Source organism: Gymnogyps californianus, chromosome 3, assembly GCF_018139145.2.
Source record: "Gymnogyps californianus isolate 813 chromosome 3, ASM1813914v2, whole genome shotgun sequence".
Taxonomy (NCBI): Eukaryota; Metazoa; Chordata; class Aves; order Accipitriformes; family Cathartidae; genus Gymnogyps; species Gymnogyps californianus.
The window spans coordinates 100,866,254-100,891,371 of record NC_059473.1 but is presented as its reverse complement, the minus strand read 5'-3'; the positions used below and the strand labels follow the sequence as shown (position 1 = coordinate 100,891,371).

General features: G+C 38.8%; 1 protein-coding gene across 1 annotated transcript in view; it reads right to left on the bottom strand.

Annotated features, from left to right (window-relative positions):
* The window catches only part of HMGCLL1 (3-hydroxymethyl-3-methylglutaryl-CoA lyase like 1), an 82,035-nt gene extending 63,376 nt beyond the window's left edge, over positions 1 to 18,659 (bottom strand). Inside the window, exon 1 of the mRNA XM_050894225.1 lies at positions 18,543 to 18,659. Coding sequence (XP_050750182.1) covers positions 18,543 to 18,659 — 117 coding nt within the window. The remainder of the gene's footprint in view (positions 1 to 18,542) is intronic.
* Between the last annotated feature and the right edge of the window lie 6,459 nt (positions 18,660 to 25,118).

Genomic DNA, 25,118 nt, shown 5'->3' with positions numbered 1-25,118 from the left:
GGGAAAATGGAGAATATTCACCTGTGAGATACAAATAATATATACAGATATTCAGAAAACAGTGGGACACACCTGGTGAATATCCCTCAGTAAAGATAAAATGAGTATTCATCCTAGAACTTCTGCCGTATGCTGCTGACATGACCACTGGGAGAACAGTAGCCAGGAACAGGCCATGACTAGCAAAAAAACTCATCAGCCCTTAAGAAGCTTTCATTAAGTAAATTTTTCTTATGATATCATTGCATATTCATGACCTGAATGATAACATAGAAATACCACAAATGAAGCAGTTGCAAATGCTTTAGACAACAGGACTGGAATTCAAAATTCCACTGACATACTAGAGAAATAAATATGATGCATTTCAATAAAAGCAACACATAACACAACACTTAGAACTATCCTTATTGTATCTGATGCTGATTGACTAATTAAAAGAATTTTTGCATGTTGTCCTTCACAAATTCTATCATGCTTATTTCTCCATTTTAGTAATTTTGACCCCCCCCCAAAAAAGACTTTTGTAAAACAGAAGATAGAGAGTACCTGACTAAACAGTTCTATAGAAAAGGACTGGGATATTAAAATGAATAACAAACTGAATAAGAGTCAATAACATCATGCTCTGAAGACAATGAAATGGCAAATCTAATCCTAGGTTATAAACAGGAATGTCATAGATAAAACAGTAGCCTGCCACTTAATGAGTAGAAATACTATGTCTAGTTTTGGACTTCCTACTTCAAAACAGAATTCAATCAACTGGAGATTGTCCACAGGAGGGCAAAATATAAAATACAAGTAAATCACTACAGAATAAAATTAGTTAAATGCAGAGTTAACTTATCTGGAATAAACCAAATAATTGTTGAGGTCAGAAAGGACCTCTGGAGATCATCTAGTTCAACTACCCCTGCTCAGAGCAGGGTCAGCTAAAGCAGGTTGCCCAGAACCATGTTCAGTTGGGTCTTGAGCATCTCCAAGGATGGAGACTCCTGGGCAACCTGTACCAGTGTTGGCCACCCTCACAGTAAAAAAAGACTTTTCTGATCTTTAAATGGAATTTATTGTTCTTCAGTTTGTGCCCACTGCCTCTTGTCCTGTCAGTGACTTTGTCTTCTTTATTCACCCCACTAGGTATTTGTACATATTGGTAAGATCCCCCTGAGCCTTCTTTTCTCCACTCTCAGCTCTCTCAGCCTCTCCTCATATGACAGATGCTCCAATCCATTAATCATCTTCACGGCCCTTTGCTGGATCTGATCCAGTATGTCTACATCTCTTTTATACTGGGGATTAAACCTACAGGTATTACTTTAGTCCACCTCTTCAAATTTAATTTGAATGTGCTTACAACTTTTATTAAAGGGCTTGTGTGAGCTCATGAAAGAGTAGTGATTTACATATATCAGGAGATTACCTGAACTGACTGAGAATTCACTGTAGGGATTTCTATTGTGAAGTAATAGCTCTAAAATGTCTACTGTCACTTCCATTAATTATTAAATTCTAATATAATCTGCTCGTATACTTATTAAATTGTTGCAGGGTTGTTTACAATAAAATACAAGTCATTCATATGAAAACAGAAGAAATACGATTTTAAACACAGGGGAATTCAACTAAACTATAAATACTTATGCTGCTGGAGTGGCCAGTTGTTTGATCTAATCCTGTTTACAAAGAGGACTTTAATGGTAAAGACAAAGGTCATAAAGTGCAACTAATATTAACTAACAAATAATAAGAAAAAACTATGACTTCTATTTAAAAATTAGAAATTAATATTTCGTAAAAAGAATTCTATCAAGTGAGCAGAATTCTGATGAATTGACAGTTCAAAAGGTAACAGATGACATTAATAGGGAATGCTCCAGAGATTGTAAAAAAATGTTTCTGTGTTAAGAATAATATTCTTACACAAAACTAGAAAATTAAAGTCACACTCTTAACTACACTACTCATGGACATACAGTTATAAATTTAAAAAAGCAAAATACCTTCTATATATTACTATTTCTTTTGGAAATCCTTTAGAATAGGTCTTCCAAAGCTACAGAAGACAAGTTTTAAGAGTGGTATTCAGCTCAAGGTTAAGAAACCTCAGCTCATTCCTGCTGTCTAAACATATGTACCTGGAGTCATTCTGGATGACTTAAGAGTTCTGGCCCCCAAGTGCTGCTCAGGAAGGGCATGGGTCCCACTTCGCCCATTTACTGTAGGTCTCATTTCAAATCTATCAAGATGTCTATACACTGCAGGGCATCTTAAATGGCACTAGACACATCTGTTAGGCAACTGAACTGAGCTTCTAAATGGTTCCCCCCATGCAGGTGTCTGAAGGCATACTAGATGTCTAAATTCCCATTGCAGCTGAAGGAGCTTTATTTAATATGGCTGATGGAGATAAAGAATAATTCAGGTCATCCTAAGGTTCACACCTAGTGGCTGATGATCTCAATCACGAGGTTTGTTTAACTGCTTGGGGACTGAATGCCACTCCAGGAGGAAACAGGTCTCTTGTGCATTTTACAATGTACAGGATATGCCTACCCCATAAGGATGTCTCATATATCCTAAGTGTTTCAAATGGCACTAGGCACCCATGTTTAGGCAACTGAGTTCTGTCCTAGGTCTGCACAACTGTAGAGACCTACTTATGCCTTAATTCAGGTGTCTTAATCCCAAGTAGACATCTGCCTCAAATGAACTATGTATCATCTAATGAGTTATCAAGAGAAATTGGAGGAACTTCTTTTGACTTCCTCCAAGAGCTCAGTAGGCAATGTATTCTTTTCGTCATTCTAAATTAAGTTTTCACCCTTCCTTGCTGACATGATTGCCAATCCATCCTGCTGCCACATTTTATCTTTGCCTCTAAGCTCCTTCTCACTGAAAAACTGGAATACAGATAAATACATAGGAGAGAGGAAGTAACATTACCCCTTGTAGCAGATCATTTCAATCCAAAATATACCCTCAGCAACTGATACCTTACACATCAACAATTTTCCAGGTATATGAAAGGCAACATGTAGCACATGGATATTTAAGCAGCATCAGTCCAATGCAGAGGATTCTAATTCCTGTTTCAGAGCATCTCTTTGGAGCAACTGGCATGATTTCTATTCTTCTGCCCAAGCTACGCATTAGAAGCAATTCAGATTAACTGAATTCTTGCCTCCTTGTTTTCCCGTAACTCTTCTGTAAACAGAGCATTCACATTGATCCAGACCTTGACCCATGGACTGACTCTCCAGTTTGACCTTGGACCTCTCTCACCACTATGGACCCGCCTGATGGTGACTGGGCTGCGTGGCCAACCCTGATTACCATCACTGGACCAAATCCTGACCCTGACTCACTGACCTGCACTCCTAGCTGTAACCTTGGACCTCCCTTATCACCACAAACTTGCCCAATGGCCTGGACTCTTTCCTGAACCCGGCTACCACCTCTAGGCCTACTCTGCTCACGTCACTTAGCTACTGTGAGACTGGGCCCTGGCTGGTGACCTGCCAGCCCTATTACCACCCTCAGCTCCCCTCCCTTAGGGAGCTGCTGGCCCTCGCTGCTCCGTGACAATCAAACTGAGAGAAATTTCTTATTCTAGAGTTCACTGCAATATCTGATCCTTGCTCCCTGACATCCAGTTCAGATATACACTCCTTGAGCATTTCTTTGCCCCAAGTCATCTGTGCTGAGAGTAGAATGCAGCCTATTTCTCCCTCTCTTTGCCCCTTTCTATCAGTTGTACCTAAAAAAAAAGTGCAGTAGTTGCTAATGGCTAGCACTGTAAGTAGAAGCTTTGTTGATGGAGGCCAGTAATATCACATGCTCCAGATTAGAGCAGGAGCAGTCATAAGCTACATCTGAAAGTCAGTGCTTTGTACATTAACTCTCTCTGATCCTGCTGCACCATCTCCTTACCCAGTGGAGGCTACGGCTATCAGATGCTATGAGAGTAATCCCAAAGGATAATGTCTTGTTCAAGCAACAAACAAGGGTTTGACATGAAAAAATACACCAAAATCCAACTAACAGTAAAAGAGCACTGTCTGATACATAAATACAACTCCACTGATAAAAAAGAAAACTCAGGCATGACACGTAGTTGTGCTAAATCACTTACTGCACAGAGAATCAGCAGAGGGGTACTAAGTGTGCAAACTGATTTCACAGCACAGTATCTCCCAGGTCTTAGCAAAATGTAACAAGATGTAGCAAATCAAATAAGCAACTCCTTTCTGTATGAAAGGACATTTCTTTCAGGCCAAACACAAAATAGCACATTTTCCAAAAGAGCTACAGAGTTAATAAATCAATATAATCTCTGTCTGCAGGAGTCTAACAGAGGGAACAAGAGAAGGAATTCCTCACTTCTCAGACTATTTTCCTTTATACTAGATCAGAAGAGGTCAACTCTCACATACTTCGTGTGAAACACCTGCTGAATATTGTTTTCTATGATTTGGAGTTCACCCTTTCGCTTACAGTGGATGTGCTTAGCTGCTCAGAGATGCAAACAAAACCTGCAGCTCCCTCCAACATATAATTTGCCTTGTATAATCAATTCAGGTGAACTCAGCTTGAACTATGAATACACACACATTGAAACCATGGCTCTTTCTGTTTTGTTTAATTGAAAGGGTAGTCATATATTTGAATACTGTTTGGAGGTGTCTACTTGCACTTTTATTTTAAAAGCATAAGCTCTAATAATTTATTAATACATTTTTAAATACATGAAAGGATGCAAGTTGTTTTCTGTTGTACTTTTCATATCACATCAAAGACTAAACTGACATTCATTCTTAGACTACTCCTCATTTTCCCCTTTCTTGAGGAACTGACAAGTTCAGAAGTAACAAGTAGCCTTAAAGATTCCTCATTGTTATTTTATCATGTTGTGGGTTTGGAACGCATTCTGAAACTACTACTACTCTTAGTCAAACAAATCACACGGGTTACCATACTGATCTTGCAACAATATAATCCTGTATTTCTTTATGACCTTCTCAGTTTCTTCATAAACTAGATTTTCTTCTTGATCTCTCCATTATTTGAAGAGAACACAGAATGTAACAGTATTCTTTCCAAGACTGAAGAGCGACACTGAACTACTACACTGGGCACGTGTTTTTCCCAGTCGCAGCATATAAAACCATGAATTGCTAGCCTATATTCTTTAGCTTCAGGTCTGATTAAGTCCTTGCTTTGTAACTTTTCATATATTGCTTTCAACCTCCAAAACTGTGCAAAGCATAGATACAGTGACATGACAGAACACAACACAACCAGTGGTTTTATCTCAGGTACACAGTAATGGCTATGCTGGATAGAAAATGAATAAAAGCTGTATTTCCCACCTTACATAATGATAAAGAGCAAAATCTATTAAGATCACCTATTCAAAATATAAACATTCATGAAGAAACATAGATAATATCATTATTACCTAAAATACTAGTATTATTTCAAATATTAGAAATAAATATTTAGCAGAAATATAGGCATATAAATATCAGCAGTCTAGATTTATTATTAATTTACATATTCTATTGGTTTTGAATCTTATTGTTCTTCAAATATTTTGATATCTCGATTTAAACAAAGCCAATGAAAGTATACTGGAAAACATGTATAAAAATGATTATGATGTGAAGATAGTTACAGCCCCTTAGAAGCCTTTCCCTTTAATAAGCAAAGGTAAGAAATGTGAACACTTGAATTGCATGAAGTTACTGCTTTTAAATTGTGAGCATCAAAATCATGACAGTCCATGCTACATTCTAACTATACTGCCAAGGACACCAACTTATTACATGTCAGTAGAGAGTCACACAAACATTTCTGGTGGTCATGGCTTAAAATTTGCCAAATGCAAGCTCCAGTGGATCAGAAAATTCCACAGGCAGATGCAGGCTACCAAAACTACTGTTCTGACAGCCCTGCAAAAAGGAAATCTCACGAACTGGGGACTGAATGTCTAACAGAAGGAGCAGCTAGTTCTAAGAGCAACTGCAAACCATGTCCAATTCTCTGCCATGATGTTGGATGCTCTGAAAAAAAAGTAGCAGCATTACAGGACAAATACTCAGAAGGATAAAATCAAACCCAAAGACTGTTCACAATCTTTGAAAACAAAGAAATCGCTTCTTTAATATTCATGTCTGTATTTTACATAAAATCATTCACAACCTGACAGAACAAAAAAATAGACCAAATCTGTCAAATAACAGTCTCCTGGATGAGTCTGAACTTTCTGAATTATCACTGACAACTTGACTTGTCAACTTCTAAAAAACATTTGTTGCTATTTTCAACAAATGCAGAGCACATGGAATCACAGAGGTTTGAATACAAGTGTCAATTACAGCTAACAGTTCATGCAACCTAAAAGCAGACAGATGTGCTGTAGTCACAGATAATTTTGGATAACTTGCAAAATAACGATGAAGGGAATGTAATACTAGAGTCAGGTGGTAGCAGAAGCATAGACAACCACAGGTAGACTTGTGTTACAATGGAATCATTAATAACAAATGGTACTAGAGGCCTCTGTTCTTAGTAAGAGGCCAACACAGCCAGTCACTTTAGCAAAAATTAAAAATGTATTTTCAGGACATGGTGTATACATTACCTTTTTCTATTTCCCTAAATGCTTCCCTTGGCTAACAAGCAGCATTTCTCCATTAACCAAGTTGATTTGCAGCCAACTCACTTTCATCCATATCCCTATCTTGGTCAAAGCCTGGAAAAGCAATTATACTCTGCCATCTGGGCTGGATGAAAAGGATACAGAGAACTGAGATCAACAGCATACTGATGACATTGGAGCCAAAACCTCCCACACTTGCCTTTACTATTATTTATGGTAATAGTATTATGGTGTGTATGGTGTTTTACAGGCAAGACTGAAGACAGAATTCTAGAAGGCAGAAAGAGTGGTGTTTTTCCACACACACTGAAAAAGCAGAGGCATGATCATCCTTACAAGACCAACATGTGAAAGTAATTTGCCCTTTATAATGCTTTGGGATATCAATGGGGGGAAAAACGAATACATTGACAAGCCAGCCCATCCACCCTATCAGATAAGTCTCTTTAAATACCTCATTGTCAATAGAAGTGAGTTATGCATAGATTTTTAAGAACTCAAGTAAAAAGTTGGAAGTGAATCAACTATTCTCAATTATTATTGTCATCAAAATCACCTTCTGTGTTCAAAGGCAGTGCCTAAAAGATCAAGGAAATCTTTAATTCAAGTACAGCTGGCCCACCACTATGTTTTCTATAGCTCTCTTCCCAAAAGACACTGATAAAAATGACAGTAGTTTAATGGTTATTTATTTAGCCACTGTTGGCAACTCATCCTTCAGGAGAATTTAAAATTTATAAAGCTCTTCAGAAAAATAACATCTGCAAAGTGTCACCATAATAATTTCCCAATAGAAGGAAGGAAGTTATGGTATCTTGAACACTACACCGTTCTTGATGTTATAAAAATGTTTCATTTTCACAATGGAATCAGTCAAATGTGAGCATATTTAAAGAGTACCATTTTCTGCCCATTTAATTGATAGTAATTAAAGCTATTGAAAATTTTCCTTTTATGAAATTTAGAAAAAAGACAGGTATAATGCTTTATTTTTTAAATAAACATTTTTTATTTTTTATTTTTTTATTTAACATTAAAAAATTTTATCAGTTTTTATGAGCTTATTAAAAAGTACTCATAACAATATGTCACAGTTTCTGCTGAACCGGTTAAATTTCCGATTTATTACATTAAATAGTAATGTAATAAGATTTTAACGTGTTCTAATCATGCAAACCTGAAAACAGTGAAGTGGAACAAGCAGAAGAAAATGGACTAGTACTGGAGAAACTATGACAAAGACAAAAACAAAATTAGATCATATCACTTCAGACTATTTGAGAAGATTAAGGGTTGTCATGGCAAAATGAATCATGAGATTTCCTAATTTTTTATTGCTTCCAGTTCTAGACTTCACAAATTTAGGAAGATTTTTTTTCAGCCTCCATACTCTGGATAATAAGTTGTACAACAGATGAGAAAGAAATGTGCGTTGTTGTAAAACTGGCAATAAGACCAGTGAGTCAGTGTTAACTAAGCATGAAATAAGTAAAAAATATCTAATAGTATTACCATTAGCTGTACTTTCATTTTACTGTGAGACATAATCTTGACCAAAGGATTGTTCGAAACTCTGATGATAGATAATAATACTTAGGGACTAAATGGCAATCCAGCCATACCACTCACTAAGCTCAAAATCTCCTGAAATGTTCTTAATGGCAGGATTCAACTGGACTTTAAGACACCTGAACTTAGGTATCTACACATTTATGTCTACAGGTGTGCTAGGTATCCCAGTATAGTCAATTTATATATTCACATATAATGTCTTAAGGTTCCCTAAACACAGCATGTAGGACACAGGACCTGTGCCTTTTTTAGCAGCTGCAGGTAAAGTAGGATATTATAGAGCATCTTAAACGGCATCAGCAATGAAGCGTGGCCGGCTGAATCAAGCCACTTCTCAGCACTGTCAGCAATGGCCAAAAGCATATGAAACAACTCAGCCGAGTAGTAAGGGCACAAGTCAGATGGCTAATTACAGGCACCTCGTGCGTTTGAGATGCATCCCACTTGACTTCCAGCTATCATGCCAGAGGGCATACGTCTCCCACAAATCCTGTTTGATATCTGCCAACCCTATAAGCCATCTCAGCTACCTTAGGGCATCTTACACGGCACCAGACAACTGTGCTTAGGCAATTGAATCAAGTCCTAAATATCAAAAAATGGCAGGGAGACAAGAAAAAATTCTCAGTCACCAGTTGATTCCTCTCTGTATAGCCAACAGCCAGCTGGCTTAGTAGCTTAACTTTCCGTCTTCTTCATACCATTCAGGCAAAAGTGAGACACGGCAGGGCCAAGGAACTTGCCTATCCTCTCTCTTCTCTTTCCCCAATAAATTCTTCATGTAAGCTGTTTTGCTTTATATGAAGCCAACATATAGTTCAATTCAAATTATGTTTCCAGGCTTTTAAGAATTCAGCTGTGATCAGCTGTGGATTCTGTTAAATCTTTTTCCTAATCCCAGTATTCCACATGATATACCTTCATCACTTACCTTGTTCCCCCATTTCTCACATACTAACACCTATATTTAATCTCATCTTAACTACTTGCATTAAAAGTAAACCCTAAAGCCACATACAGTTCCTTTCCAGATGCTGCTGTTGAATTATTTCCCTATGGGTTTCACCTAACATTCCACCAATGTCCTCTGGCGCTTCAGTCCACACATCTCATGCATTCAAAGCCTTTAAACTTTTTTTTCCAAGAAACTCATAAACTAACACCTTTATTCCCATACAAAACAGCTAACATCTGTGAACAAAAAAACAGCCAAACAAAGAAGAAATGTCTACCCAGCACAGTTTTTTTACCAATGCACCTTTTAGCAGTTTTTGCATGCAATAAATCTGGTTTTTTGTTGCAAGAGCTGTTGAGAATCACTCTGATAAGTATATTTAATCCAAAAAACAAATTCAAATGTAATATAACAATTGGAGTAACTTTCATTCATTTATACCAAACCATAAAATAAATCTCCATTTAGCAAGGGAATTATCTAAAAATAATATCAGCTACAACAACATTCTGACATTAAGTATGATTTCCTTCTTATCACCTGCAGCATCTTTTTCATCTTTTGCAACATTAGAATTTTGTCCCAAACTATGATCGAAATCTTCGCCATCAATTATTATGTCTAACCCAGTAGAAGTCTGAAAAGTCATGAGCTGATTACTTCCAACTCTAATACCTTAAGATTGAAAAGCAACCCTTAAAACTATCCCTGAAAGTATTTTCCTGAAACGTAAATCATGCATTTATCAGTTTTCTGATTCCTTTGGAGCCAGAGATTGATTAAAAGACCAGATAGTCAGAAAAATAAAGCCTGTATCTGATTCATAATCTCATATTTAATAAACTCTTTATTATTCATTACAACTTATGTCACTATCAACATATTACAAAATAGAAAAAACTTTTATCTCCACTGCACTACTTAGTTTTAAAGTGTGCGCACCATTTTGACATTTCTGCCCCAAAAGGGCTATACAAGCGTACATGAATACAGCAGTAATAAAATATTTCCCTTTTGCTGAAAAGCAAAAATGCTGAATTAGCTTTACTGTTATTTAGCACAGTATGAAAGCCTGATTTTGATCATGGAGCTACAGGCTTCATATTACATGCTCTTATCTCAGAAATTCCAGATCAGCCAATAAAGCAACTTTTCTCAGAGTTTCAATATCCTGATAAGTCTTTCTATGTGACAGAAGATGGATGGACTAGATAGCCAGAGAGAACCTTTTCCTACAAATTTGTGCCTGATGGTTTTTTATTCCCATTCTTAAAATTAGTATTTTTCTGTTCCAGTATTTTCTGAGGTTCTGTTAATTGATGAGCTTTACTGAGTGCATAGTACTGACTAGACATAGTACTGTACGTCAAGGTCCACATATGCATTATGATGTGCATTGGCACACATTGTAAGGTGGTACGCATTCCCCAGCAAGTTCACAATACCACACACCATCTTTAATACACACTTCTCTTTCATACTTCATCTATCTTTTTAAATACACGTTTGGGGAAAAAGAAGAATGCTAAAGAAAATATTTCACCTTTGTCAAATGAATGAGAGAGCTAAACAATAGAAGAGAATTCAACACAGTCTGAAGTACTAAATAACTACTTTTCTGAAGTCTCCCACGGTTTCTTTAAATATAACTTCTTCCACATTTGACACATCAAAGGATCTCAATAACCTTCAACTCCTAAAATTTCAGAGAATCATCACCTTGGTCAAACGCCTCAAATATTTATGTTGTGAAAGAGCAGAGGGTGACAAGAACTCATTTCAGCTTTATCTCTGGACTGTACCTACCAGTACACCAGTGCACCAGTTTCTCATTGTGTGATATTGACACAGAAACTGAAATTCAAACACACACTTTCATAAACAAGTGAATCTCCCAACCCAGATGCTGCAAGAATTGGAGCTACCTTTTCCTCTGAAATACCAAAAAGAGGTCCTACTGTTAAAACTGAGAGAAAATAAGTGTAACTCCATTCTAGGTACCCAGCATTCCACCTTTAAGCCAAGTCTAAGTGAAAAAACCCTAACTTGTGATCCAAGCCACTACAGAGATGACTGTTGCTACTATTTATAGTCACCTTGTCAGACAGTTCAAAGATAAAAAATTTGATTAATTAGGAGCAGTAAATATTTTGCTTTATGAAAACTTCTATGTCTCACCAACTGGTAAGTCTTACAGTTGTCTTACAAGGCACTTGTGAGAATTCCTTACCCAAACTAGAAGCTAGAAGATCCACAAATTGTAAATAAAATCCTTATTAAAACCTGAGACACAGATAATATTCCCATTTATTTCAGTAGGAATTAAATTTGGATCTAGTTGATCTTAGGCAAGTCACTTATCTTCACTCTCAGCCAAGGCATAAGAAAACAAATTAAGAAGAATGATCTCAAGATGTATGAATTTTTAAAAGATGATTTGACACATGGGGTGTCTGAAATTAATCTTTTTTCTTGAGCTGGCAAGAGAGGAAATGAACATCACTGTGCCCATATGTAGGCTTTGAAGGAGGTGGAGGTGGGACAAGTCAAAAATTGGATCTCAGCAAAAAACAGATGTTGGGTCTGAGTAGAAATTTCCTGTGTGTTTTTTTAATTCCCAAATTTGCAGAGCAAGATCTGTACAATCCTTTACAACATTTCCAGCTGTATTATAAAGTTCTAAACCCACATAGTAATCCCGATAGAGCATTAATCTGTATCAACTAAAAAGCTCCTGTTATCTTTCTACTATTGACAATCCAATGGCACAAAAGAACTAAAAGTCAGTGACTCCATTTAGGTCAAACTTACACTTTATTATCAGCCTCTTAACTTCTAACATCCTGTTTGGCACCTTTAGCAAACCAACTACTTAGCCTTTTTGGACTTTCTCTCTTCAACATTTTATCCACCAATGTTCTTCAGCTCTTATTCTGCAGCATAAAGAATACCTGGCTGAAAAAATTGGCATGACTCTACTGACTGGATCTTCTAAAGGGGAAAATCCTCTTGACTTCAAAGAAAATTTTGGAAAGAGCTCAGCATTGAACTCTCTCTACTCCGGTTAAACTCAGTGGGAGTGTGTTTTTGCATTTTATTTACTACCTTCAGTGTCAGCATGTATCAAACGTCATTTGTCATCTCCAAAGTCATCAAGAAAAGATACAGCATGCTGATATGAACATAATAGTTCATAATTTAATTCTAAATTACATAGTAATCCTTTCTACTTTATTCTTCTATTTATTTTATTTTTTTAATAACATTGTATGCTTTACATCTTATGAACATTAAGAAAATAAATGTTGCTTGGGAATCTGCAACAAAACAAAAAAAGTCCCATTCTTGTGATGTATTCGTCGAGAAAAAGATCCACCTACTGAGTTCTGTATTGACAAGGCCTCTACATGTAGAGGAATACAAAGGGCTGGAAATCAGGAATTTCAAAGTCTCTTAGTGATCAGTTATTTAGTCTTAAATTACGTGAAAGACAACATAAAATCTAAATACCTTGGAAGTTCCGGATGAAAATACAGAAAGAGGTAAGAATAGTGGGTAAAGGAGAGAGGGGAAAAAAAAGGATACAAGATCTTTGCTCCATGCAATTAATATACTTTCTCTATACTGATTTCATTAAGTATCTTTAAATAACGTCATCCTTTTTAAAAGTCAAGAAACAAGAATTCTGCAATATAAAGTTCAGGACACCTAGAGTCTTTTTTCTCTATTAAAAATACATTTTATATGCAATTTTCAGCAGATCAAAAAAAACCTGAATGTAAATTATTATGTATTTCTTGCATATTGTAATTGTCATAATAAATTAATACATTTGCAATATTGTTGACAGCAAATTTTTATAGTACTTCTTAAACTACATAAATTAAAAAATGAAAATAGCCTAAACAGTTATTTAAGGAGAGCCTGCAAATGGCTGGAATATATAATTACGTGGAGATAAAAAGAACATGAAATATAGTATGTCTCAAATCAGTTGCTCTGAGGTGTAGCTAAAAGATTCAAATAAAACAGACATGCCTTCTCCTCCCAGGTAGCATAATACCATATGCCTCATTTTTTATGCTGTAATTTGAATCAAGAATCAACCATCAAATCCAAGAAGTGGTTAAGACAAATATACGTAATTGTCATATGGACTGTAGTTTTCGTTGTTATTCTTGAGTTACTTTAAAAATAAATTTGAGAGGTTTCTAGTATATATTTAAAACATGATAGCATATTGCAAAATATAAACTAGCAAATTAAAACTGCAAAAGTAAGACACTTGTGTGCATCTCTTGATCCAAGAGTGTCATGCAGTGAGGAGATGAAGGAATCTTAGGCTGTGTGTTTTAGGTCTGGATATTTAGGCATGTAGCATATAAATCACTGCAACCTAGGCACTGAAACAGAAGTTAGCGGATCCAAGCTTTTGTTCATTATTATACATATTCAAGCATGCAGAATTTGTGTTCCTCTCCAGTTATAAAACTGACAATAATGTACACTGCTTTCCAATGATAATATACTGAATAACTGTTAATAATTCTGCGTATTGCATCCCATACGACAGCTTAAATCTGTGACAAAAATCCTACAAGATAACATAGTACACATTAGCATTATTTATAGATCTACTCCTCCTAGAGTCACAGCCACATCCAGCAGAGCAAGAGACTAGAGTTTTATTTTTGACGTATTTTTGCTTTGCTTCTGGTAGATGTAGGCAGCCCTCACCAAACCATATAACTCCTAATATACTATACCTCTTAGTACACCCAGCCAGTGGTACATTAAAACACAAGGGTCTAAGAGAAAGATGCTTATTACTTAGCTAGGTTTAGCCACTACCCTCTTGTAGAGTAGAGAAGGATGCACTGATTTAAAGTGGCAGAAGATGAATATTCACACTGAAGTTCACACTCTGACCTTAACTAATTCTATTTTTTCCAAAGTATTGTAAGCCATACAATGTAATTAAAAACTGGATTCGGAATTGTCTCTATTTTACACCATTTAAATATCTAGTCCTCTATTCCTTATTATATAAACTTTAAAATCACTAAAGAATCCAATCATTTTCGCTACTATGGAAAACACATCATATAATCCTTTTTCTAAACCTAAATCATATAGGTTATTCACCCTCATTATTTTGATTAGAAAGCTATTAAGGAATGTCACCACTTGATACTTAGCTTTTAAATTTCTACTCTGTATTTAATATATAGACAGATTATAAGCATTTGTTTGTGTGTGGCAACATATTCCTTTATTTTAAGCAGCTCTTTCCTCTTCTTCCCTCCCTGCCTGCCCATCTTCCAGGTCTTAACAATAGATATCAAACAAGCCAAAGTCATCTTACATTTAACTTCCATTTTCCTGACCATGCCACTGGTGCAAGACCTAACTTGTCCCAGCTAGAATTCAATTTCTTGAACATCACTAACCAAAATTGAACAAGCCTCAGACACAGTCTTTTGCAATGGCACTACATTTCCCTGTTTGACTGGAAACACTTGATCTGATATATCTGAGGACTTAATCTGATTTTTTTAACAGCTGTACTGTATTGGCAGCTCATAGTCCTCCTGTGATTTGTGAGTATTCCAAGGTTCTTCTCTTCTTCCATCGCTCCTAACTGATAATGTCACACTTTCTAGTTTGGGTTATTAGTCTCAAAGTACCTAATCATTCTGTGTCCTTGAATTTCATTCCAGTCTTTTACACCTCTTCTTTAGCCATCCAGCTCTTCCCTGCTGTGTCCTCAGCATATTCCTATGCATTAAAATTCCATTTTAACCCACATTCAACATAACTTTAAGTCTGTGGGATGAGACCAATGTCAGTTGCTCTCAGACCACCTCTCCTTCCAGCCAGAAGGTTCCTGCTAAGCCAGAGGACAACCATCAGCAGTGGATGAACAGCCAGCCTTCCTCCCTGCTGCTCAGCCTGAGCTTTTTACAAAACAGAACACAAAGTACATTACAAATTCCAGTCAAGTGCTATGAGTCGCCATCGGTAGCAATCTCGATCACTATGGAAATCTCCCTAATACTGCAACATCTACTGCCACCTCCTTTCTAGGTAGATCCTAGCACGTTTTACAGGTCTGATATAAATCCATGTCTTTAACAAATTCTCATGTAGCTATTAGCTCCTACTGAGTAAAATTAATCAGATCTTTAATATTAAATTAATCAGACCTATTAATAAAAACAGTATACACTGGGGTAATACTAAGAGAATGAAGCAGAACTAGGATATCCTTGTGTGAAACATAAGACAGTATTTCTGAAGCAAACAAGATTAAGAAATTAAGAAAATGGAATAAGATGAAGATACTGCAACAGGAATGTGGTGTCGCATTGACTAGCCAGGTGTTCAATAATTTTTTTACATAATACAGCCTAATCTAAATAAGAGTTAAATAGATATTAGTAAATTCTACTAATAGATAGTAAAAAATTCCGTTTACTTTCTATCTAGCCATTAGCCCAATTACCTTTTGCTTTTCACCTCTCCTTTTCAATAACTTTGCTCCTCAAGCAACTCTACGTTTTAAAGTCAAATACAGTTATAAAAATACTACAAAATTGTTGGCTAAATAAAACAGGAAAATTAAGGGAAAAGAAAGACTAAGACATACCACTGCTCACTCTAGGACCTATTATTTTGCCTCCGATACAGCTCCAAGTGGTTAAACCTGGACCTTTACAAATTAGTCAACACAGTATAGAACCATATTTTTATATATTTGGGATTTTTTAGACAAAATTGAATGATTTTAGTTTTACAAGACCCCTGGCAGCAACACTCTAACAACACCTACATTTTACCTTGTGTTTAAAGAAAAATCCTGAAAAACTCCTGAAAAGATTTCAGCAAGAAAATCAACTCCTTATTTTCATCAGCCATGAAAGCACTCAGTTACTTCTGGGAAACTGTTCTTGCACCTTAAACCCCTTCCCCTATTTTATTTCTTAGTGTACCCACATAAATGTGATTACAGCAGTGCCCCCGTAACTGTCTTGCATACATTGGTCAAAACAAAAAAAACCCCCACTTTTTACAACCACCACTTGAGCTAGTATGGTTTCTAGATCACATAAAGAGGAACACATTTTTTTCTTGAACAGGATTGGTACAGAATACACTCAAGCATAAGGAAAACCTTTATGGGTTGTTTAAGCATCCACGTGAGAAAAATGGAAATTTGAACACATTCATGTAAAGTAAAGAAAATTATTAAAACCATCTAATAAAAATCACAGCGAGGTAATGCAGAAGCAAATGTTAAAACATTAACAGTGACCAACTCCAGACTTAATTAACATCAATGGGCTCAGTAGACTGTGCAGCTTACAATCACAACAATGTGCATGGGGAGGATAAGCAGCAAATTCTCATGTTTGCTGTTTACTGAGGAAGACATCTTCCTGTATCCTTGGAGGAAGAAAAATGGTGATGAAAATGAAAGAAGAGCACTGCAAAAATGAAGCAAAAGTTACAGGCATCCATTACAATACAGAAACCTTTTTTTTTTTTGATCTACAGTTTTCTGGGAAGATATTATTGCTTGTCTCTGACTTCAAATCCTCTCTGTTGCAAAAGCCCTTGAACCTTTCAGATGCTTTCTCTCCTAGGGGGCAGAGACTGATGCAATCAAGTAGCATATCAAGGTATTTTTAAGGAATTTTTAAAAAACATTCACATCTTCAAAGAAAATGATGAACCAAAATTTAGCAAGGGCACACGAAGAGGATTATAGTGCTTTGCTGCATGCCTAATACATAAAAGTCTTTTCATTTTATTTCTTTTTACAGTAAGAAAACATTTTTCCACTTTTACAGAAACAACTGAAGGAATTATGTTTGATTTTTTCCCCAAAATTCAATGCTGGACAGACACTATTGTCTGGGAATTGTGATAGCTGGAAGCTGTATGGAGCTTACCTATACAAAGCTCTGTGCTCACAACAGTATTGCTTTGGGTATTCCATATATGTAGCTTTTGAGATATCAAGCTCAGATCATCTGAAGAAAAATTACAATGCTGCCAGTCTTCACAGCACTCAGAACATTGTATTTTTCATGCTCTCCCCACCTCTGAAGTTACATTGCTACTTAATAATTAAATTTCACTTCCCAATGGTGGAGAAAAATGGAAGATGTAGCCCCTGTATATCTGAAAGGTGCAGAAAACAGAAGAAAGATGCAATGAACAAGGAGTTTATTTTTTTAAGACATGATTTTTAAACCAATTTTGTTCTAGGTTTGGCTCGTGTTTTTTAATGTTTGAAGCACCCACTGATTACTGGAGTTAGACTCGGAATGAATGACAGTTCAGACACAATATGCCCCAACAATAAGTGCATTGTTATAGTAAAGGCAATGTCATACTCAGAATTATTTCCTTCTTTGAGTACTTCATATTGACTTCTTCCTCTAATGTCCTTCCAGATTTATGCAGCCTCTCCCTAAAAGCCACTGGTAGCTTTCCCTTTCCTTCACTTCTTTCCTTCCAAAGCCATGATTAGGACAGTCATGGCCCGTGGTCTTCGTTTGGCTGCCTGCCCACATGCCTCCTCATCTAACTTCCTCTCCCACTCCCCGCTATCTCCAGCCACTCTCCCCACCTGTTCGCAGCTGACAGCAGGGTGAGCAACCACATTCACTCATCCCTCCATGACAATCCCAGTGGTACTCAAGAGCACCCCAGGCCAAAAGGAGGGCACAGCTGCTCCAGAGGAGTTGACGGCTCTGCCTCCGCACCCTTATGGCTGTAGTGACTTTCCACCTGACAGCAGATGGGCCCACCGCACTCCAGTTTGAGAAACACATACTCTGGGGAGCAAGGGTGATACTGTGGCCTCGCCAAAATACGCGTCACCCTACAATTTTATGAATTGTCACACAGTGGATTATAACAGTTGAGGGGAAGCACAGACGAGTGGATTTCTTTAACACTGCCTCATCCCTGCCCCCAGCGCCACTAGAGATGCCCACCTGTGCGTGCACTACCAGTCAGATGGTTTCAAACCAGCCGTGTTCTGAAATATTTACCAGGAAAGGCCCAGCGGCGTGCGGGGATGAGAGAGGCCCCCACGCCTCCGCGCACGCCCTTACACCCGGCGGTGGCCGGCGGGAGGGGCGGCGGGGCGGGCCGGGAGGGGAGCGAGGGCCGGGCGCAGGCGGCCGGGACGCAGGGTACGTGCTTGAGGGGCGAGGCGGTGGCGGCGAGGGGGCGGCGGCGGCCTCCCGCGCCCGGCGGGCCCCGGCCTCCCCCTGGCGGCGGCCGCGCCTCGCAGGGCCGGCACCATCCCATCCCCTCACCCCCGCCCGGCGATACCTGCCCGGGGTGCGGAGCCGCAGGCGGCGGCACGGCCGGCTCCCCGATCCACAGCTGCTCCTTGAGGAGGTGCTGGTAGCTGAGGCAGTGCTTCAGCGCCGACGGCACCGTGCCCATGGCGCGGCGGCGGGGCGCTCGCCGGCCGCCCGGCAGCCAGCCGCAAGGTCGGCGCAGCCTCCCGGCCCGCGGGGGCCCCGCCGGCCCCGCGCCCGCCGCAGCCCCCGCCGCAGCCACTGGCTGCAGCCCGGCCCCGAGCAGCGCCTGTGATTGGCGGAGCGCGGGAGCCCGCCGCGCCGGCATCCCCGCCGCGCCCCCTCCCGCGGCGGCTGCGGCAACCGCCGCCTCGACCCGCCGACCGCCGCCAACCGCGGCCAACCGCCGCCGCGCCCCGGCGGCGGGGGCGGCCCGCCCGGCGACGGCCGCGGGGCTGCCGCCTCTCCTCGCCTCCCCCTCCTCACCTTCCCCTCCTCACCTTCCCGGGCGCTGAGGGCGCCCGGCAGAGGAGCCCCGGAGGTGGCTGCCCGCGTTTGGTGCGGGCTTGGCCAGCGCCACAGCAGCCTGCCATTGCGGGGCGGGCGTGGGGGAGAAACCCCTGAGGAGACTCGGGGACCAGCCGCGCCCAGAGCTCGGGGAGCAGTCCCCAGAGCTGGGGACAGCCAGCCGTCCTGCCCCGCATCCCTCCTGACCCTCCGCACACCCGGAGGAAATGGGGCCCAGCTTGGGCTTTCAATGCTTTTGGTAGAAGGCTTGAGGGGAAAGAGAGGAGCAAGGACAAGGGACAGGGCTGCTTCGAGACCAAGCCTGCTTGCCCTCTTTGGGATCCGGGGGCTGCGCAAACGATGCGGAATAAAACATGTCCTGCTCACTCAGCTGTTCAGGTGGCAGCAGGTCTTTGACAAGAGGCTTTATCTGCACGCTTGCATTTATGCTTTTCATTTGGGTAGCAGAAACTTAGAACATAGCAAATGGAATACTTTTCAGGTTTTAACAGCTCTCTCAGAAGCAGCAGGTTATATTTTGTCATCTCCTTCAGCATTCAGTGTGTCAGCCAACTTTCCAAACTACTCTCAAGTGAAATACCGTATGCGTTGGAAATTGTTTCTGGATCATTCCTTTTCTGGGGTTTCAGGGATTTTTTGTTAAATTCACTAACCTTTCCCTCGGTCATTTTCTGCAAAAGATTATCAGGTTTACAGCCAAGTCTCTGCTTCAGTCGTTCATGGATAGACATGATGCTGTCAAAGCACCGTCTTTTTCTTTTGCTGTTTTGCATTTCAAGCTTACTGTTCTGTGCGTCCAAAACCCTCCCTGTTTCTGAGTGCCATTGTAAACCAAAACTGGATGCTGATTGATTGGCTGGGAAATTCTTGTTTTTCAAGGATAATGGCAGCTTTTCAGAAATAAAATATTTAAAATATGATTTTAAAATTTATTTTTAAATATCGCTGGTGGGCATCTCTGCAATTTCAAATCTGGCCACACAAAAGTGCCAGGAGGTTTCTCTACTGACTGCAATCTGAGGCAGTTAGTGTCTTTTCTGCCTTCTTCCAGTAAAATATTTGTGAATTCAAAATTATTATATTTTCACAGTTCTAAATTCCACTAAGTTTCCATTAAATGCTGACTCTGGGCACTTGCTTTGGCCTTGTTACCTGTAAAGCTAGGGCTAAAATGTACGAAGGCTGACCAAAAACTCAAGCCTTTCTCTTTTGTCTCCCAGTGAGAGACAGTTTATCTGTGATGTGGTACATGTGAAGAGAAAAGCACTTTACTGAGGTAAATAATTTCATTTTGCACTTTTCTATACATTTCGTAGCAAGTTGGAAATAGGGTGAAAAATGTAATTGCGAGGAAGTTAGAGTATGTCTGTGTATAAAGTATACCTCTCCTACCTACCTGACCTGTTCTCAAGTTACTCCAGTACTGAAGTCAAACTTCATATTGCCTTTAATCATCTTTCTTACAAATACCTCTGAAATTGGCTTCATTAAAACCCTCTGCAAGTAGCTTAGCTGTCAAACTGCCATCTTCTCCACGTTAAATCCCTTCTAATGGCATTGCTTCTTTGTCTGTCACTCTTGTTATGAACATAACTATAAAACCTGCTGCCAGAATTGAATGCCATTTTTGTAGGGCTTAAAGCTTCAGTGTGCTCTTCTAGCCTAAGTCCGCTGTGAACGTTTGCTGACACAAACCTGCTGTAAGACTCATAGTGCCACCGAATATGCTGAAAAGGAGCATCTTTATCTGAAATCCCAGTGTTGTTGGGCAGTGAAGGAAAATATAACAGTGATACATTATAAAGTAATCCCAAATAAACTGGGTTCTCATGCAACAGTTTCTCATTGTTTTTTTCTGTTGTACCTCTCATTCTCCCTGAAATGAGAATTTGTTTTTCACCCTTGCCAATTTAGCACTGAATTTTTCAACTAGTGCTTCTAATCCCATGCATGCAGTTGTTTCAAAATCAAGAGACGTATAAATAAAACACATTCATCTGAAACTCCCATGTTTCTTGGGAGAAGGACGTGATAATTTATCTGCCGAAAAAGCACTGTGTGTTAAAAGCTTTAGAGCTAAAACAAATTGTTATTCATAAACAAGAGTTACGTGGGACAGCACAGTGTGAAAGTAGCTCCAAGAAGAGTGCGTCTTAGGCAGGCGTGATCATGCCGATACTGTTCTTTGCTTTCAGGGGCTACAAAACTTACTCCACCCCACTTTGTGAGTTAATGTGAAGGTAGATACGGTACAATATTGCGGTAGTACGGTCTACTTTCAGTGGTAGTACCAGTATATTTACTGATGGCAACATTTGCAAAATCACGTAAAGAATAACGGAGACTTCTGGCAGATCTTTCTGTAACAGTACATGGGCCTCTCGTGGTCTGGACCTTTATATGCCCTGTGCTGTTCCTTTATTTTGATTCTGCATATTTTTTGTTCAACAATGGCATTTTGGAACAACTTCAGTTTGCTAGAACACATGGAAGGACTCAGATGTGTTTAGTGCTACATCAGGATAGTGAATAGAAATTGCACATGACTGGCTTTTGGCTTTCCATCTGTCTCTTAAAACTATTTATCGTTGTGATACTCCTCTGAATTTATCATTGTCATTGGCTCACACAGTATTCTGGTCAAAGGTTTTAAAACGTTTATTAAAAGGAATGCTTTTCACTAAAATAAATAATCTCTCATAAAAGTCATGCCACCAAGCCTACCAGATGGGGAAAACCGGCAAATTTGTGTAATATGCAGAGAAACTTCAAATATTACCGTGAGAGATATTTCTGTACTCCCTATTGTTCCCATGCAATTACACAGGTAGTTGGCAGTCAGATCATTAGGAGTGGAAACATCAAGCTGTTGGATTTCCTGCAGTGTGACACAAAACCTTGGCCAAGAAAGGCATGGTAAAAATAGGTTGATCATTTACAAGCATCTAAAAGAAAATAAGAAAGTTGTTTAAAGAGTGATTTGATGACAGCAAGAAGGGCAGAATCAGAAGCAAGGGAACTATTCATACTGCTGATAATCGTAAGTGCCAAACTGGAAAGCAGCCAAGGTGCCTACTAGGCAGGGATCAAAGACACATATGGTGAGTCTCAAACAACAAATAAGCCATAGAATTCTGGCAAGCATTGCAGGAATAATATGCTCCAGCCCTGACAAAGAAGATGAGGGCTAAAGAAAAAACAATGGGGCTACCAATAGTGGATCATACCTCAGGGAAAGCAAAGCTTTCATCATTTCAGTTTTATTGAAGAAAAATGCAGATAACTTCTCACATATGGTAGGTCTGGTTGATCTAAATTGATGGGAAGTGTAACACAATGTTAAAAAAGATTCTTCACAGTTGTGGCAGTAAATCAGTGTTCCATTAGCAGCGGCATCATTCAGAGACGGCATTCTTCAGAGAGTTAGTAATAGATTTCCTTTGCCAAAGTAAGACTACACCCCAGGTGATAGACACCTGGCATTTGAAACAGACACAATCAAGAAGAAAGTCCAAGTTACGTCTTGCCAGATGTTGGATCCTGTTCTTTTCTATTCTTTCACTAATTCAGTCAGATGGCAGGTTTTCTTGCCAACTAGATCACAACGTAAAACACACAAAAAAATTGAAACATTTTAATTTTATTCTCATACTACTAGACAGCATTAAATAGGAAAAGAAGGAAATTCTGTGAGCTTAGACCTAGTTTCATAATCACAACAGTTATACACCCATACACAGTCATAAAAGAAAGGGATGTATCATAAGCTATGTTGTATTTATAAAGGGCACTGCCTTTTACACTGGTAAGAATGGCACTCTGCAGCCCTTTGGGTGATCTCCAAAGTACCAGCATTACATAGCTACACATAATTGTTATGAGGCATATCAAAGAGAGCAGAGAATTGTAGCAGAAAGTGCTTATTTATGGATAACATTTTCCATTTGAGATATTTCCATAAGTGACAGAAATGCTGATGAACCAAATGTGTCCCTTGCCTTACTCCATTGTTTAGACTGTAATTTCTTCGTCTCAGTGACCTGACATACTACTCAGCATTATCAGGAGAAACTATAAGCCAATTCCTGAATGGATTTTCAAGGTGCTATTATAATATTTAAGAAAATATTTCCTTTTCAGAGCAAGTATTTTGCCTACTGTTACACAGACTACTTTTCCATCTCTGTTTTCCACATAAATGCACTTAGTATCTCCCTCTCCTCTCCACCCAGTCTTTTCTGCCAATAAATACTGATGTGATTTCTTATACGGATTATAAGGTGCAATATGCAGTAACCTCTGATTTCCTTCCTCCCTTTATGTTATTAAGAGCCAACAAAATAATATTGATTGTCAGCAGGGCCGGTTTTCTTGCTCTTCCAACAAGTGACCCCTTTACATCATGTAGTACAAACAGAAACTATAGATCATCCTTAGGAAATATTTACTGAATAAGGAGGTGCTGGGACAACTTTTATGCTATATCCATTTCTTCTCAAGTAGAGAGCATTTATCAGAGTTTAGCCAAAACAGCACAAAATAACCACCTGGCAAGTGTACCTGCACTGCATTCTGGGGATAGTGCTTTCCAAACAGGAAAAAAAGAGTTAAAGACCTGCACCTTTTCTGTGTTCTCTTAGAGAGCAATTCTTGTGATTTATTTTAAACATGTATTTTAGTATCAAATGAACCATATTCTAATGTATGCATTTGTCTCCCCGCTGACTATAGAGACCCTAGGGTAACTACTCAGATGTAGATAGCTGCATTAGCTACATTCACTCGAATGAGTCCCGCACCAGCCACTCGAATGAGTCCCGCACCAGCTATCCTTAAGTCCATTACATTGTCACTGCATTCAACTCTCTACCCGATTTCGACCTGTGCAGACAAGGCAAGTGCCATACCAGTATACTTAGCAAACTTATTGCTGGCTTCAGAGAAAAAGTCACCAAGGAAGCTAGAAGTGGACTGAAAGGGAAGGTACAAATGAAATGCAATCTACAAATATGAATATATAATCTCATTGTATACTGCAGAAAATTTGTATCTGTTAAAGGTTACGTGGTAATCGCTTTGAGGCAGGTAGATAAAGAGATAGATAACTAGACAGTGTGTCCCTCTGGCAGAGGAGGATGCAGTTTCAACATTAAGGGGAGGGAAGAAGATGGAGTGGAACTGGAGCGTTTCTGGGAAGCCCAGATAGTCCAAGAAACTGTGTATTTAGGCAATGAAATCACAAGAAAAATAGAGATTGATTAGTTGCTAGCTTGCTTGTTGGCAATTTTATTACAAACCCTAGGATCTAATATACTAATGTATGATATACTAATATGTAATATGCAATTTCTCTATTTCAAACTTTTCCTGCAAGTGAAAATGAATTAGGCATTATCTAATAAAGCACAAATATATGTAGACGATATGAATCCAAAAGTTAGATTTTTCTGTTCTTTTTGGTTTTATTCTTCTAGTTACTAGGTTGATGTACAAAAAATACAGGAATAACTGTTTGAAATTTTTTTTTAGGCATTTGCCATATAGCTGTCCTTTAAAAATGACTTGGGGTACTCAACTGCTATGTCCCTGGCACTAAATTGTTCCAGCGCAATAGTAACTGTTTAAATTCTAGTATAGTGACCTGTCTGTCACTAGAATTTTTCTATTTCTTCTGTCACCAACATTACTCAACCTAGGACCAAAAATAAATGGAGAAGAAGTCTTCTGGTGCAGTATAAATTTGCCTAATTTAGCAACCAAACAGTAAAAAAGGCAGAGGTATTACTGACAAAGCAAAGTTTATGTTTGCACATAAAGAATGTGCTTGCCAAGGTAGTCTGCTCGTGTTTAATGTGGCAGTTTGATGTTTTTCAATTTACTTCATATCATTTTGCCTAAACAATGCATAATTAAAATGCATATCCACAGTAACTGAATGCAGTTGTTAAATTATCAACACAACAAAACCTTTTAGACAGTATACTACTAAATAATGAAAAATAAATTGAAATAGTGTGTAATGTGGAATAAAAACAAATATCACATGCACCATAATACAAAGTAATCTGAGATCATC